General features: G+C 49.9%; 1 protein-coding gene across 1 annotated transcript; it reads right to left on the reverse strand.

The window, feature by feature from the left end:
* Positions 1 to 6,895: 6,895 nt before the first annotated feature.
* PIGT (phosphatidylinositol glycan anchor biosynthesis class T) lies at positions 6,896 to 15,713 on the reverse strand. Its single transcript, XM_045804722.2, has 12 exons — positions 15,497 to 15,713; positions 14,811 to 14,988; positions 12,866 to 12,993; positions 12,480 to 12,580; positions 12,225 to 12,311; positions 11,621 to 11,708; positions 11,414 to 11,511; positions 11,158 to 11,323; positions 10,311 to 10,511; positions 8,458 to 8,623; positions 8,270 to 8,353; positions 6,896 to 7,565 (listed from the first exon to the last, which is right to left on the reverse strand). Exons 1-12 carry the CDS (start codon positions 15,681 to 15,683, stop codon positions 7,313 to 7,315), a joined length of 1,737 nt encoding a protein of 578 aa, XP_045660678.1. The 5' UTR covers positions 15,684 to 15,713; the 3' UTR covers positions 6,896 to 7,312.
* Between the last annotated feature and the right edge of the window lie 1,989 nt (positions 15,714 to 17,702).

Raw genomic sequence — 17,702 nt, forward strand, 5'->3', positions numbered from 1 at the left:
CTATCCAATATGGTAGTCACTAGCCACAGGTGGCTGCTGAGCATGCAATGTATCACTAGTATGAATCAATATGTGCCACAAATGTGAAATACACACCAGATTTCAAAAGCTTGGTACAAAGAAAAGTAAAATATTGCATTAATATTTTTATTACACTTTTTTTTAAAGATTTTATTTATTTATTTGACAGAGATAGACACAGCCAGCGAGAGAGGGAACACAAGCAGGGGGAGTGGGAGAGGAAGAAGCAGGCTCATAACGGAGGAGCCTGATGTGGGGCTTGATCCCAGAACGCCGGGATCACGCCCTGAGCCGAAGGCAGGCGCTTAACCGCTGTGCCACCCAGGCGCCCCATATTTTTATTACACTTTGATCATATGTTGAAATGGTAATATTTGGATATATTGAGTTAAATTAACTTTTATTTAAACTAGTCTTGGGGCGCCTCAGTGGTTCAGTGGGTTGAGTGTCTGACTTTTGATTTCAGCTCAAGTTGTGATCTGAGGGTTGTGAGATCAAGCCACACGTCAGACTCTGTGCTCAGCAAGGGGTCTGCTTGAAATTCTCTCTCTCTCTCCCTCTGCCCCTCCCTCCCCACTCTATCTCTCTCTAAAATAAATAAATCTTAAAAAAACTGGTATTACCTTTCTTTTTACTTTTTTAAATGCAGGTACTAGAAAATTCTACTGTAATGTATTTCATTATATTTCTGTTGCACAGGACTATAGTAGAATTTGGAGAGGGATTTGCTTCTTTTTACTATTCGGTATAGCTTAATCTTTTAAAAATAAGTATGATAATTTATATAAAACAATAAACTCATTGTTCCTAAATTAAATAAATAAAGCAATGAACAAAGAGCTATGTTTTCTCTCCTGGGATGTTGAGACAACTAGCTGGGAGGATCTGGATGGGAACCAGTAATAACAGAATGGAAAACAGCTAAGCTGGTTTCTTAGGGACCATGTTGTCCAGCCCACTGGTTTTATAGATAGGGAAACTGAGGCCCCAAAAAGCCACTTACCAGCCCAAGGTCACAGGAATTTAGGTCTGCAGTAGATGAGGCTGGGGACTGGCACTCCAGGTGCTGCAGAAACACTGACTTAGGGCACTTGCCCAATAGCCTCCAAGAAGCCCTCCAAGGCAAGTGGCAGTGCCTCCAGGTAGACATCGAATTCCTCTAGGCCCACATTCCTTGCCCAGGGTGCTTCCTCTTCCAACTAATGAAAAGCCAGATACTTCCCTCAGCTCAGAGGAATAGGGCCCTTCTGCTTCAGCTGCAGGAAGAACTTCAGACTCCCAGCCCCAGCCTAGAACACTCGGCTACCAGCACCATGGAGTTCAGCCTGTTCCTTGCCCTCTGCTTCCCCCTCTGCCTGGTGGGCATCGCCAGCTCAGAAAAGGCCTCAGGTGAGCTTCGAGGTTAAAAAAGAGGATCCCTGAGGTCCACAGCCTTTGTTTCGGAGAGGAAGAAGCATAGGGTGGGGGGCTGGCTCCACAGGGCCACCTGGTCACTTCAGGAGGAGACCAGAGCTTAGATATGGGAAGGAGCTTGTCTATCTGTGGCCAGACCTCACAGGTGTCTATTGGATTGGATTCATTTCTCACCAAATGTTTTTATTACAAAGCAATACATGTGTTGGTCTTAAGACAAACAATATGTAAGTGTGTCAAGTTAAAAAGTGGGTTCCCTATTTTACAGAGCCCAAATAATCCTTCTTTCTAGAATCCTACTCCCAGGATTCTTATGAGGGAAAATAAATTTTCATACTGCTTTAAAAAGGAGATCAGGTTCTTGAAACTCGGTTGCACTCTGGAGTCACCTGGGGGCTACCTGGGTCCCACGCTCCCAGATTCTGGTATAATTAGTCTTGGGTAAAGACTGGACATCAGGATTTCCTTCAAGTTCTCCAAGAGGATTCTAATGTTCCACCAAGACTGAGAATTGCTGCCCTAATGAAAGATGTTGAATTCCCTTCCTAGAATGGTTTCTTCCCAGTTCTAGTTTGGGGTTCTCCCAGGATATGCAGCATGCCATATCAATTGAGGATTCCCAAAATGGTACCATGGAGCAGAGTTGACCAATGAGCTCATTGTCTCAGGGATGCTATCTTGACAAGGGAGTGTACATATCAAAGCAGGGTGTATTGCATCCCATGAAAAGATACATTGGGATCCACGGCCAATTAGTGGGTGAGGGTGTGTGTGTGTGTGTCCGTGCGTGTGTGTACACATGCATGTTGGATAAATCACTTGATGTGATAACCAGAGCCATATGTGAAAGGAGTTAAAATAACGTGATTCAGTAAAATACATCCATTTCTTAATTTTTTCATTATTCATGGATACTGAAGATTATTTAACGTCAATATCTTTTCCTAGTTATAAAAAATAATATTCGTTCATTGCCATTTAAATGACACTAAAAATAATTAGAATATAAAAATCACTTGAAATTTCACCACCCAGGAAAATTACTACACATAGAGTGGTGAGCAACCTTTTAGTCATCACTGCATGGATTTATAAGTATATTTTACATCAACAGGACCATTCTAGATCTCGTCTTTTGAAATTTGATTTTTGTTCTACAGAAGTATGAACCTCTCTCCATGTGGATGCATACAGACCAGCACTATGCTTATCAATGACTGCATATAACCTATCAATTCCCTGTTGGTGAACATTGGTATTTTTTTCCAAATTACGTTTTTTTGCAATGATAAACAAGGCTACCTCAAATATCTTGAGTCAGGTTATGAGGAGCTCTAGCATGCAGAGCCTGGGATTTGAAATTGGAACCGGGTTTAAACCCCAGGCCTCAACTGATAGGTTTTATGATTTTTTGGAGTGACCAAACCCCTCTGAACCTGTTTTTTCATTTGTGGGGGACGGACAGTAATATCTGCTCCATAAGGTCATTTAAATCATGCAAAATACGGCAAGCACCTAGCAGGGTGCTTGGTGTAGAGGCTGTGCTCCTAAAAATAAATAAATAAATAAAAATAAAAAATTATCAGTTCTTTAAAGGACACCTAAGCGACAATACCTGTCCTTCCTCACCCCTGCAGCCCATCTCAAGCACGAGGCTCCCCAGGAGCTGTCCCCAGCTCTGCCTGCCATGTGCCAGCTCCACCCAGTGAAGGGCCCCTGCAGAGGCCTCTTCTACCGGTACTTCTACAACTCTACGTCCAGTGAGTGTGAGCACTTTAACTACGGTGGCTGTCAGGGCAATGCCAACAATTTTGAGACCACAGAGATCTGTTTGAGGATCTGCAAGCCCCCTGGTGAGTCCTCTTATAGAAACAGGAGAAGTGCTGCTGGCGATTGGGTGGTGGTGGTCACGGGAAGGGAGACAGCGTGGTGGAGGATGGTGGTGGTCATGCCGTGATGGTGTTACTATGACAGGTGATGGTGACAGAAATAATCAGATGTGTCACCAAGAGGTGTTGGTGCGTTTGGTGCTGGGGGTGCTGGGGTGGAGGCAGCGAGGCCATGGTTGACGGTGGTTTGGATGGTGAAGATGAAAGCGGTATTGGTGAGTAGTGAGGCTTTTCATGTAAGTGGTGGTGCTGGCCAAGGGGAAGATAGCAGTGTAACCTTCACAGGGGACGATGGTGTTGAGATGATGAAGGTGTTGGTGGCAGTGATCGAGGTGGGAGGTGAGAGAGCTAAGGAGGTCCCCCTGTTGAAGGGGGGGGGTAAGGAGTCCAGCTGATGGCTCTGGCTCTAGGCCACCAATATGCCAGCCAAGAAGGAAACTGACTGTCATCTCCATTACAGAGACAAGGTAAAGGGCAGCTGAAGACCAAGCCTGCATTCTCCTAGCCTTGACTGAAAGCTGGCTGGGCCCCCCTTCCTGCGCTTAGCCCCTGCTTGGAACCCATCCTGTAGCTCTCCATGCCTGGGTCAATAAAGAATTCAAAGTCGGTGTGGCCTGAAGACTTCTTACAGGGACCCTGGACCTGTCCTCATGAATTGCTCACAGTCACCTCAGCTCTCAAGGCTGATCAAACTTACCTCACCCCCACCCCTACCCCCTCAGGCCCTCATTGTCCTGTGCCCTCAGAGGAAGGATAAGGACTGGGACACCTGGGTGGCACAGTCAGTTACGTGTCCAACTCTTGGTCTCGGCTCAGGTCATGTTCTCAGGGTCCTGGGATCGAGCCCTGCATTGGGCTCTGCGCTCAGCATGGAGTCGCCTGAGATGAACTCTCCCTCTCCCTCTGCTCCTTCCCTGCTCATGCGTGCTGTTTCTCACTAAAATAAATGTAAAAAATATTTTTAAAAAAAAAGAAGAAAAAGAAGAAGTTTGAAAACAAAAGATATAAGTTTCCTATCACCAGGGAGGACTCTTCCTGGAAGCCAGACTGAATGCAAATTTGGGGACCTTGCACGTCTGTCCCCAAATCCCAGCCACCTGCTCTTTGCTGCCTGGGGCTCTACTCCTAGCTCTACTTCTATTCTTCCTGTCCAGCAGGAGCCATGTCCTAGAGTGTGGAAAGAGCTAGAAAGTCAGGGAATCTTGGTCAGCCAGGTGGGAATTTCCCTCCATGCAGAGGAATGTTGAAAAAATGAGGATTTTATATATTCTTTTAATTGTGGTAAAATATATACAACATAAAATGCACCACTTGGCCCATTTCTAAGTGTGCAATGTAATGGCCTTAAGTATACTCACATTGTGCTGCAAGCATCGTGACCATTCACCTCCAGAACGTTTTCATCTTCCTAAACTGAAACTTTGTGCCCTTTAGGACTAACTCCCCACTCCCCTTTGGGACATGGGAAGATGGTCCTGGTGCTGGCCCAGCAAGAATGTCAAGGCTCAGGACCCAGATGGGGTGACCTGGCTTGCTGAGCAGTAAAATTACTGCATGATATTCGTGCATTCACACACTCATTCACTCAGCAATTACTCTGTTCCAGACACTGAAGCCACAAAAGACAAAATCCTTGTCCTTATGAAGCTTAATAATTAATGAACAAGTAAGACATGTTGCATGTGAGAGTCGTCGAGGAAACCACACCGTAAAGGAGGGAACTGGTAGCGGGGCAGCAATTTAAACAGGTGTGGCCGGGAAGACCTCATCCATAGACAGCACTATAGTGGGGGTGCTGAAAAGGGAGCTGGCTTCTGGATTTACCTCAAACGTAGAGCAGAGCTGTTAACGGAGCACGCATGACATGTGAGCGAAGCATCAAGGACGGCTCCAAGGTTTTTGGCCTGGGTGTCCGGGAAAATGGGCCGGCCATGGGTGCGCATGTTGGGGGTAGTGGGGGAGAGTATGCGGACGCTTGGTTCTGGAGACATTAAATCTGAGATGCCATTAGAGGCCCAAGTGCAGACGGCAGGTGGGCAGGTGGTAAAGGAATCTGGAATTCAGGGAGGAGCGCGGGCGACACGGTGCTGTCAGTGCACGGATTACGTGTGACGTGGCAGCGGAGGTGGTTCCGAGCGCTGACCGGGCTGGGGATATACGGCACAGCTGGGCCACCACTGCATTCTCTCCTGACTTGGCAGGCACCCCGCTCCGTGCAGGCCGCCAGGACCACGAGCTTCGGCTATCCACCCACCCGCCCGCCTGCTCATCTCATTCACACCCTGCTTGTTTACTGCTTGGAAGGAAAACTCCAGTGAAAGCATCTTGACCGAGTTGCTTTTGCCCGTGGTCTAGATGAGCTCATCACCTCCTTCCTACACACACTTCACTTGTACGTTCCGGGAGCTCTTGCAAAACCCTCAGGGGCGACCTAAGTAAGCCCATCTATGTTGGCTGTGCAGACATCACCAGTACTCCGGTGCTCAAGACCCTGCACTCTACTTGGGGCATTTCTTGGTGCCCCTCGCCCTTCCCATCCCTACCCTTGAGCCCCAGATCCCAGGCCAGAGCAGCCTATAGGCATTCATACGTACTTACTGACGGAGCACTAGCACATCCTGAGCTGGGTCAGGTCCAGATGGAGACAGCCTCTGTGCCTCCAGGGAGCTTATAGTTTAATGGAAGTTAAGAACAAGAACAATCAGGGTGAAAGGAACCTGTAAAGGTTAAGTCCAGGGAGCTCTGGGAACAGAGGGAAGGGGCATCTACACCACGCTGGTGTATGGTGTATCAGCGAAGACTTCCTGGAGGAAGCAACTCTCTGTTTTGTTTTTTAAGAGTGAACCAGGCAGTAGAGTGTGTGATTGAGGGAACAGGGCATTCTAAGCAAAACTGCTACAATGGGAGAGCTGGGGAAGGGATGGCCAGATGGCAAAGACTTACACAGTTAATGCCAAGTGTGCCAGAGGCAGACACAGAAGATAGGGGTGGGGAGGAGCATCTGCCTAAGGACCTGGTACAGGAATCCAGGGTTATATAACCAGAAGGGGAGGTGGGCAGGGACAGGCCTCAATCCACTGGACCTGGCTTCCAATCCTGTGGGAGGTCTAAGGACCACCCAGAACACAAGCTCATGAAGAGCCTGACCAAAATTCCAAAGCCAGGCTACACTCACACTGACAATTCATAGGGTCTAGCCCCCTGAAATCTGCATTATTTTCACAAGCATCTCAGGTGATTCCAACGTACCACACAGTTAGAAAACCAACACACGGAGCTCTTCCAGCTCTCCAGGCTGGTTCTCAGGGCTCCTGGAAGGCAGAGGATGGCTCATGGCCATGATCATGGATACACGTCTATAAACACTCCTGGCCAAACCAGGGAGTTCTGGGAATCACCAATGAGCAAGAGAGAAGGAATTTTTAGCAGGAGGCAGAGCAGCTTTGTTTGTTGGGGTCCTGGGGGGCAGTGCAGGAAGTCTTACGCAGGGGCCCAGGAAACGAGCCCTAGCCCGCTCTTCCTGAGCCTCAAGGTCAGAAGGCAAAGAACCAAGGAAGACAAAACAGCCTATACCCATTCGTACATATTCTTGTTTTTATTCCACAACCATTAAGTTCCAGCTACCACACAGTGAGACAAGTTCTTCAGCATATCTAGGTCAGTGCTGTGCCAGAACTTTCTGGAATGATGGAAACGTTTGTCCACACCGTCCAGGACAGCAGCCACGAGCCACTTTTGATTACTGAGCACTTGAAATGTGGCTGGGACAGTAAAGGAAATGAATTTTTAATTTAAGTTAATTTAAATTCAAATGCCACATCCGGCTCATGGCTACTGAGCTGGACAGCGCATCTAAGCCCTGGCCTCATCCAGGGGCCGTTTGGTTTAAAAGCCAACCCTGGGGAGAGCAAGCAGCAGAAAGAGCCCTTGAGGTCACCGCCAGCCCTCCCCAGATAGAAAGAGCAGCCCTGCCGTGAAGGAGGGAAATCTCAGAGCGGGGGGACACCACGGGCACGCCGGATAAGGTTGGCCAGCCGCTTGGCCAGGCCGCCGGTGCTGGGCTCCTCGATGTGGAAGGTTCGGGTGAGGAGATTGTAGAAGGAGCCATAGCACACGGCCACCACTGTGCACGTGAGGCAGATGACATTGTAGGGCATGCTGAAGTCCGGCGTGGGCAGATTCACCAGCAGCGGCTCCGTGTAGAGGCGCACGAAATAGCTAGAGCTGTCGGACACCGGGTACCTGGGGTCAGGAAGAAGGGGTGAGCAAGGCAGGCCTGGGATGCTCCTCCCCATCCCACCCCATCCCCACTCCTGGTTGCACTGGGCCAAGGTGCGGCAGGAAGGGTCCGCAAAGCCTTGTTAGCCTCAAAACCTTTTTGACAGAAGCCGTCTGAGGTCGACACAGAGACACGAGACGAGCCGCCTTTGCCGAAGGTGAGGAACGGGGTCCTGCCTTTGCTCGGCCGCTTTTTCCTTAGCCTCTGGTCTCTGCCTCGAGGCCGTCTCCTCAGAGAAGCCCTCCTGGATAACGCCCTAGATTACTCCCCAGCAATCCTGACTCCATTACCCCAGACCAGAATCTCCCCTCCAGTCTCTTAGTGAGCAGGACGGGGGCAAGGCTGTTTTGTGTCCCATTGTACACCCAGTGCTCTCTGAAGGACCTGGAATTTGATAAGCGCTCAAGGAAATATTCGTGAAGAGAAACAATGAGTACACGCAGACGCTAAGCACAGCTCTTCTCGCCTATTTCTTCTTCTAGAAGCACTTCAGAGTCACTTCACAGAGTCAGAACAAATATTACAGACCCCTAGGATTTTTACTGGGATTGAGTTAACTCAGCACATTGCTTTGGAAGAAGCGACACCCCATCCCGACCTGGCCCGCATGAACCTGGTCGCCCGTGTGGCCGCCCACCCCGGAACAGGTGGCTGAGGTCACACTTACAGGGACTTGAAGAGGGGGCTCTCCTCCCAGTCCACAGGCTTGGCTGCCACCACGCTGGGCACGAGGGCACTGAGGACAGATGGGCTGGGGAGAGGCAGACGGGCATTCGGTATGTGTGGCTCCCCCACCGGGGCGAGCAGCACGGCAGGCGGTCGGGAGGCTGGGGGCAGAATGTGAGGCAAGCCCACCTGACATAGAAGCCATGGTTGGGGTCCGGGGTGTACTCGGTCCACTTGAGCAGTGCCCGCTCAAACTGAATGGAGACCTTGGTGGCCGAGTTGGGTGGCAGCTGAATCAGCATCTCCAGCAGGTGCGGCTGCAGCCGGTCCTGTGCGGGCTGGTAGTGGACGTAACCTGGGGACAGGCAGGGGTCACCCACGCCTCTCCGCTGTGGTCAGACTACCTGCACCCTCGTCCCTAGCCCTCGAGGCCCTAGGCTCTGGACCGCAGGAGCCAGGCAGGCTCAGGGAGGGGAGCAGGGTCTTGGAAAAGGTGTTTCCAGGGCAGCTGTCCCAGGGCAAGGTTGATCTAGTTAATCCTCCCATCACTCAAACTGGGGCTTCCAGCATCAGGCAACGGGAAGTTCACAGAACCACCTGGAAGTTTCCTGGCCAGAATGTGGAACCTGAATCTAGTCATGTTTCTCTATCTAACCACCAACACACAAGAAATGCAGGGGAGGGAGGGGCATGTTAACCACAGGCCCAAGGACAGAGTCAGGGTTTAGAACATTCCGTACAACAAATGACCAAGTTTCTCCAGCAAATAGATTAAAAAAAAAAAAAAAGAGTGGGAACTGTTAGAGGTTAAGAGACTTAAGAGCAAACACCCCAATGCAAGATGTTCATGACAGGGAACCTGAGTGGCAGGAGAGAGAAGAGTACACGGAACTCTGTGCTTCCTGCTCAGTTTTTCTCGAAACCTAAAACCGCTCGAAGAAAATGAGGTCTATTAACTAACAAGGGGGAGAGAAACTTAGGAGCTTATCAAACAAACGCAATGTGAGGACACTGTTTAGATTCTAACTCAAATAAGCCAACTACCAAGTGTCACTTTTCAGACCATGGGGGCAAACGGGCGTGGTAAGGACAGGTGGCATTTTGGGGAAGCCCTCTCCCTGTTAGACACGTAGACTGAAGCACTGAAAGGTGCATCTGATGTCTAGGATTAGTTTTAAGAAACCCCAGCAGAAAAAGACCAAAACCGAGAAACGAAACAAGGGCAGAGATGAAACACAAACAGGGGAGCCTGCCGGCAGGGTGTGTGCTTGAAACTTTCCAGAGCAAAAGGTTAAAAAACAAAACAGAAAAGCCTACAAAATACAGGGGTAAATGTTCGAAGAAGAGATTCTGAAGGGGACGCAAACAGTGGTGCTGAAGGGAAGCAGAACAGCCCAGGTCTGAAAGTGCGGGCAACGGCAGGGGTGGTCACAGACGGCAAGTCTGGGTGTTTGGAATGTGCCAGAACCTCTTCCTGAGAAGTCTTCTGTGTTAGGTCTCCCTCCACGCCAAGCCACAAGGGCTTAAGTGCGATGCCTGCCACCTGACAGGAAGCACGCAGCAAATATTAACTCTACGGCAAAAGCATGGCAAGTAAAAATAACTTTCTAAAACAATGCCTCTTTACTCCTCCGAAGGAGGCCAAAACCATCTGCTCTAGCTTTCTCTTTTTTGTTTCCGATACCGTCTTCCTGGCCGCTCACCCATTCTCCACTGCAAGCCTATGAATCCGCACAAAAGGACATGGCCGGGGCACCAAAGAAGGAGCAAAGAAGTAAAAAAGAAATTGCTGCTCTTGTAAAGTCCTCCTAAGAATTCCCAGTCCTGTGTGTTTTAGTTATTTTTGCTTCATGAATTACTTCCACATCTGGCATGGTGAGGCTACCCTTTTCACGTTCCAAACCCTTCCAAACTCTTTGTGCCTGTGTAGTTTTCCCGAGGTACTGGAGGAATTATTCCCCCGAGAAATGAGGGTCTGGGGGACCCGGAGGGAGAGCAAGATGGGGTGGGGGAGGGGCGGGGGCCCGGGACTCAGCTCTCACTCGGTTTGTTCTCCTTGCCCTTGGCGGTGATGGTGAGGGTGTGCACGTAGAGCCGCAGGTACCAGGGCACGGTGTCCAGCACGAGCACGGGGAAGGCCCGGTATGGGTGGGTGTTGTACAGCAGCGTGTTCAGCTCCCCGCTGTGCAGCCCGTAGCCGCTCACGTATCGCTGGGCGTACAGGAAGGGCACCGGAGGGGCCTCTGCAAAGACGAGTCCACGGTTAAGAGCTCCTAAAGGAAAGGGTCCTCCTCACCCCCACCTCCCTGGCCACGTCCCGAGTCTCACAGGCCGGGAGCCGACGGGGAAGGGCCTGGCCATCAGGACAGGGAAGCCTGCATCCCGGAATCATCCATCTTCCCCAGCCCACAGCATGACAGAGTGACTCTTACGTACGGGGTCATCATACAAGCTGACCTCTGTGCCCCTCCCACCCAAACCAGGTGCCCTCAGGACAGTGTGCCCGTGGCCTCGGTAACACCGAATGCAATCACAAGTAATCAATTGTCTCAAGTCTGCTTCAACTGACACACATTATGTCTCCTTAATGCAGGGTATCTTCAGTCTTCAAAAAATATTTGCTAACAATTAAATGAATGCATGAACAAACTCTGTGTTTTATATTAATTACTTCATCCAATCTGCTGGGTAATTATGTCCCCATTTTCTAGATGAGGCAGTAAGGTTAGGAACCTACCCAAGGTCACAGAGCTTAGAAGATGTGGATTTAGAATCAAGACATCGACTCAGGACCTGGGTCTAACCACAAGCCTCATAGCCCGTGGTATGAGTCTTGGCCGAGAGAGGAAGCTCTGTAGCCCAGTGTCCTGGTGGCCCATGCGCACTCACCATTCGCAGGAGGGCTCTTCCACTTGAGCTGGAGGTTGAGGTTACGGGAGTTGTTGATCACGGCTGTGTCAAGCAAGTCGTAGACGGCGTAGGTCTTCAGGGTACCGAGGGTGACATCCTGGTATGTGGTGGTTGGGGGCGGGTTCACCTCCAACGTCTCATTGTCCTGGGGGCACAAGGGCAGGGCTGAGAAGCGAGCAGAGGGGCAGGCTGGCCTTGGGTGGAGGGGGACGATTGCGACTGGAGACCTGGGTACCTGGTGGTAGCTGGTGATGTCCACATAGACTCGGCTCTCTGAAGCCAGGGGACAGGGCTCTGTAAGTGTTCGGGAGAACATCCGGAAGAGGGACCAGTCTGAGGAGCAGAGAGGAGGGTTGAGCGGGGGTGAGGACTAGGCCTGGTCTGCAGAGACAGGGCGGGACCCGGGATGGTAGGTAGCCAGTGAGTTGCCATGGCAGCCTACCTTTCTTCCCCTGTCCTGTGACGAAGGCATCATATACCACAGAGAGGGTCTGCCTCAGCTCCCAGGAGATGCTGGTACAGCGTGTGTTCTACCACAAGGGCCAGACAGCAGCAATCAGGACGCGTCACTCTCCTCCCACACCTACCTGGGCTCGATCCCTCATCTGTCATGTATCTTCCCACCCATCAATTTGCTTCCGCTCACTACTGAGCATGCGACCCTGTGCCAGCGGTCATGTGTACCAGTTGGAGAAACTGTCACCGACGCCCACAGGAACTGATACTACGGTTAGTCTCACTTGACAGATGAGGAAATCAGGCTCAGGGAAATGAAATGATCCGCTCGAGGTCCTGCCCACGAGGGACTGAGCTGGCAGCTGCACGCACAGCTCCTGTTCTGCACACGATGCCCCAGGACAGATTTACCGAACACTTGCCAGGGAACCACGCCATTTCCTTGGTATGTGGCCAGTGCCCCAAATAATCAGCATCCCAGCTAACACCTACTAGTGGCTCAGCCCGCAAAACACACCAGGCTACGTGCTTTATCTGCACGTTCCTTCAGAGCCGCCACATGGCACCCGCCCCCGCTCCCCATGACTTACTCTGCACACAGGACGGATATGCACCGCCTGGGAGTGGTAGCTGGTGTGGAATAAGCGATCAGCCTTCAGCAGCACAGACAGGCCTGCCTGGAGGGAGCAGGAAGAGACGAAAGGTCAGTGTCCATCACCATAAGACACCTGCACAGGGGTGGAGGGGAACCGCAAACTTGGCATGGCAGTCAGGCAGGAGGGGACAGGCGCCAATGCCACTCTCCCGGGCTCCCGCACACATTGGGAGCACTCTGGCGTCCTCACCTTGGAACTACAGGGCAAGAGTTTCTTCCACGGGGTAAGGTTCTCCGTGCAGACGACCTCTCGTGGCAGCACAGCGTAGCGCAGGAAAGAATGATCAGTGCCTGAGGAGACACAAGTCTGTCTAGCATGGGCCCTGGGGTGACCCCCTCCCGCTCGCCATGCAACTCTCCAGTACCACCACCCTAACGGTCCCAGCCAGATTGGGACCCCTCCTCTCCCTGGGAGAAGGCAACGCAGAGACAGCATGGTCTCGGGAAGCTTTCATCCGGGGCCTGCACACCCAGGGGATTGAGGGTCCAGCCCAGGTGGAGGAGGAGGAAGCTGAAGAGAAAGGAGGCAAAAGTTCGGGCAAGAGGAAGAAGGAAAGGGCCACGGGGCTATCTCACCATTGGCCAGCCCCAGGGGTTTGAAGGAGGCAGTGGGAGTGACCGTGTTGGTAGAGTCGATGAAGTTCAGAGAGGCACAGAAGATCCCCGAGAGGACATTACTGAGCTCCTTCCAAGATTTATCCACGCTGGATGGAGACACAAACCCACTCACTGGCACGGCGCTCCCTCCCTCCAAGCCTGCACTTGGCTGCCAAACCGACAGAATGGCTAGCTGATGGAGCTGCCATGGCACCACTGCCCTGCTCAGCTGCCTCTTGGGTCTCGCCCTACCCACCCCTTCATCCTCACTCTCTCCTGGATATCCCAGAATCCCCACAGGTCTCTGCTCAGGCGATTCCTCCTCCTGCCCGGCAATGCCCTACGCACCCCTCTCCGCCCACCTTCAAAGAGGCTTCCTCCTCCAGGAAGCCTTTCCTGGCCTCCACGACCACAGCCTCCTACTGTGCGGCCATGGTTCTGACTATCTGAGCCTCTCACAAGGTCCCTAATGGGACATGGCTAGGAAGCCTCCTGTTCTAAGCGTTTTTTCTCCTCAACCTGGGGACAGGGAACAAGTTTGGGTCACCTATGTATATACCACTGCACTGTGTAAAGTGCCCCCACATCTTCAGAGGCTGAGATCAGCCCGCTGATCCACCCTGAAGTGTGTCCAGCTAGGCAAACGACATACTTCCCAGTGAACACCCTGGGCATGAAAGTAAGTCCTGCCCCCACCCTCAGAGTGGGAAGTCTTACACACATAAAGGCTCACTGAACAAGGGAAAACAACCATTCCAGGACCCTACAAAAAACATCAAATTAAATTAGAAAGAAAAATATCACAACAGAGTTGCTCTCCGTATTAAGAACAGAAAGCATAAAACCAAAATTCTTAACACCAGCTCCACATTATAGGCAATTCTGAGCTGAGGCGAGACAGTGACAGCAAGGCAGATGGGGGGTGGGGTGGGGGGGATGAAGCAAAGTAGTTAGAGTTCAGGCAAAAAAGAAAGGCTTGGCAAATCTGGAAGTCACTACTTGCACCTCATCTGATATCATCTCAGTGTTGTCCTGGGGTTTTTTGATAATCCTCTGTTCAGAGCTTTTCAATTGCTCCAATCGGTAAGCCTCACGTAAAAACTGCAAAGTTGAAGCCTAAAAGCTCTACCCAACCCATAATCATGTTTCATGTAGTGTGCACAACACTGACCCGCATAGCATTTCTTACACTTTAAAATTACTTACTGATCTTTAAATTTGCCAGTTTTCACACTAAAATCCAGACTTCTGGCCTCTCTTGAAAATAAGAGTATCTGATGACAGTAGGCCGCTATTCGCACAGGGCCACAATCCACTGGGGGTGAGTGGCGGCTGTCCTCTCAAGCTCTCTAGCCTGCCACAGTCCCCACCACTCCCTATTAACCCCCCCCCCTTTAAAATCATGCTTGTGCTACTGATTTCTCATAGCGGGATTAAGAGGAAATTGTGGTACAACAGCAGTACCTAAACCTGTCCCTCTCCCAAACAAAAGCTATTCCTCCAATATCGAGATCTGGGATCCTGTAGGTCAATTCTGTTTTGTTTGGCCTCATGGTATGATGATCATCATCATTACCATTATTATTATTAATATGTGAGCGAATGTCTTTTAAAAGGTTATCCAGTTTGCCAGAGACTTTTACTGCCTTACATCCAAGTATGCTTCAAATTATTTGTTACCTGTCTCTGTAGATACATGCATGTGCTACCTGAAGTCTGGAAGTATCAGGGGAAGTGAAAAGCACCAAAGTAAAGAATGCCACTCAGTGGTAATACCATTTCTCACTTCCGATGCCACCTTTACCCCCCATGGAATTGCTGTGTGCTGGAACTGCTGCCCTCCAAGAGCAGTGGCAGGATGACAACACCAGCCACTGCCACATTTCCTCCGTGGCATGCAAATGGCCTCAGGGTGGGCACTCACTCAGTGACGGTGTCTTGGAACCAGACCCAGAGCTCTGCACCTGATGGGGCCTGCAGGAAAGGTGGCCCCCAGTATCGAGTCCTCCAGAAGCCTTGCGTGAATGACAAGTGCAGCTCTCGTAGAGAATACTTGGAGATCAATTGCCCCAGGGCTTTGGGAAATAGCCTATAATGAGACACTGGAAAAGGGGAGTAGGTGAGTGATGATCCTGGAGTACGGGTTCTCAGCCACCCCAAAGCAGCAATAGACCCCAAGCTCTGGGGCTGGAGAGATCTGAATGCAGGACCAAACCGCCATTAACTAGCGATGTGATCTTGACAAGTGCCTTTATCTCTCTACATCTCTAACTTCTTCCTCACAATCTCTTACAGAACTTAGCTCTGTGCCTAGCACCCAGAATAAATGACAACAGCCAACAGCATCATCCTCGGTGTTGTCGACAGAGGGCTCTAACTAAAGGATTAGAGTGGCAGCCTGGACCTGCGGAAAGAGCACCTGGTTTAGGAGTCTGGCCCCTCTCCGGGCCTTAGTTTCACCCAGTACAATGGGGTTCTTCAATAATTATCCCATCCTTCATCCAAAGAGCCAGACTCCCTCCCAGGGACAAGGCTCCGCCCCCAGGGCTTGCCTCCACGCCCCTACCCAGCAAGTGGCACAGTTGTCTTTCTCCACTGTGATCCTCTCACCTTCTTCCCGCTGCAGGTCCGAATCCCAGCGCGTGCGGAACTGGAATGTGGCGGCTACGTCCCCAGAAGGCAACGGGGTGATAACGAGCTCCTCCCGCAGGGTGTCGCGTGGAGGCTCTGCATGGCCCCCGCCCACCGGCCCCAGGAGCAGCAGCACTAGCACAGCAGGCGGCAAGACCGCCGCCATGCCTGCGGCTGCTTCCGCCTCCCAGCGCTGCCCGCCCCCACGAAAGCCGGCCCCCAATAGGAAGAGCGTATGAGAAACGACTTCCGGTACCATCCCGGAAACCGTGTGAGGTTACCAGAGCGACAACCCGGCTAGGTCCTTCAAGGCGGTTGGGTTTGAGCGAGCGCGGGAGGGCACAAAGGGAGGTGGACGTCTGGCACGACTGGGGGCTGGACTGCGGACCTCGCCCCCCTACTTTGGGGTATTCCTGGCCATTAGAATGTGCTTAATAATACCGAGCGCCGCCACTGCCGTTGTGCCTGTGTGATCGTTGAGGAAACAGACTGAAAAAGTCCTGCGAGATCACACGGCAGGGCTCGTGCGTGCCTCTTCCTCAGCTTCTGGTGTGTCCATTTGCTCAGTCCCAAGCCTGGTGCAGAGCTTTCCTATAAAACCCCCGAATAACTGGCCCCTTTATTATGTAAATTTGTCAAACATCAGCGAAGTTGAAAGAATGAACACCTGTTACAACGCACACCTATTTCCTCATCACCTAGATTCCTCCATTAACATATTACTATACTTGCTTTATCACACTTTGGTCTGTAAATCCCTCAATTCCTCTTATGTTTTGATACATTTCAAGGTAAATTGCAGACATAAGTACACTTCTCCACTAAATATTTCAGCATGCATGTCATTAAATAAAGCTTAATATTTGTTTACATTTTGGTGTAAAACTTACATACAATGAAATGCACAACTCTGAAGCGCACATTCACCGAGTCTGACAAAACCATACACCTGTGTAAGCCAAACTCCTATCAGGATATAGAACGTTCCAAAAAAACCCAGAAAGTTGGTTAATGCCCCTTGCCAACAAATCCCTGTCCCCTTCCTACCCTCCAGAGGCAACCACTATTCTGATTTTTCTCCACAAAACAGATTAATCTGTTCTAGAGGTTCATGTAAGTGGAACTATCATATAGTATGTACATTGTCTTGTGTAAGAGTTCTTTCACAGGAAGAATCTTTCTGAGAATCATCCATGTTCTTAAAGGTATCAGCAGTTTCTTTTTATTGCTGTGTGGTTTCACATTGTATAAATATACCTGTATATCCATTCTCTTGATGATCAACACCTGAACTCTTTCAAGTCTTTAGCTATTATGAAGTAGGTTACTATATAAGTTATTTTGTAGACATATGTTTACTGCCTTGGGGTGAATATTTAGGAGTGGTCAAAAGTCATAGGTGATGTTTAATTTTTTAAGTCACTGCCAGATCTCTTCCCAAAATGTATCATTTTATACTTGCGCCAACAATATATGAGAGTTCTGGTTGATCCACATCCTGCTCAACTTTTGTTTTTAATTGGGGGACTTTTTAGGTTCAGCTTTATGGTATACGTAGTGGTATCTTATTGTGGTTTTATTTTGCATTTCCCTGGTACCTAATGATGTTGAGCATCTTTTCATATGCTTATTGGCCATACATATATTTTATCTTGTGAAGAGCTAAAAATCTTTTTGCACCCCCCACCTTTTATATTGGCTTGTTTGCCTTTTTATTATTGAGTTGTAGGAGTTCCGAAGTTAAATTCCTGCTTTGGTTTTTCCAGCTGCCCTATGAGGAACACATTCGTGAAGGATTTTACTCATAGTTTCTTGGTAAAACTCACAACCATACTACAAAGAGCCAAATCTGGTGTTGGACAGGTCTGCCAAGATATACCCCAACCAACTAAAGAGGAAGTGTCAAAAAGATGTCTATCATTATGCCCTATTCTCCTTCCATCTAGTGTTCATCTCCCACTAGACATGGAATAAGGCCATGAGTTTAGATGTCAGACAAATCCCATCAGCTTTTACTCCAGGAGCACAAGCAACCTGAGGGTCACTTTCCTTCTTCTGTAAAATGGATAAACCTACTTTCAGGGTTGTTGTAAGGACTAGAAATTATGTATATGTAGGATCTAGAATGTATTAAGTGCTTAATACAATACAATATTAGACCATCATTGGCTCAAACAATTCTTGG

The sequence above is a fragment of the Ursus americanus genome, chromosome 22 (genome assembly GCF_024610735.1).
Source record: "Ursus americanus isolate L20-20 chromosome 22, mUrsAme1.1.p, whole genome shotgun sequence".
NCBI lineage: Eukaryota > Metazoa > Chordata > Mammalia > Carnivora > Ursidae > Ursus > Ursus americanus.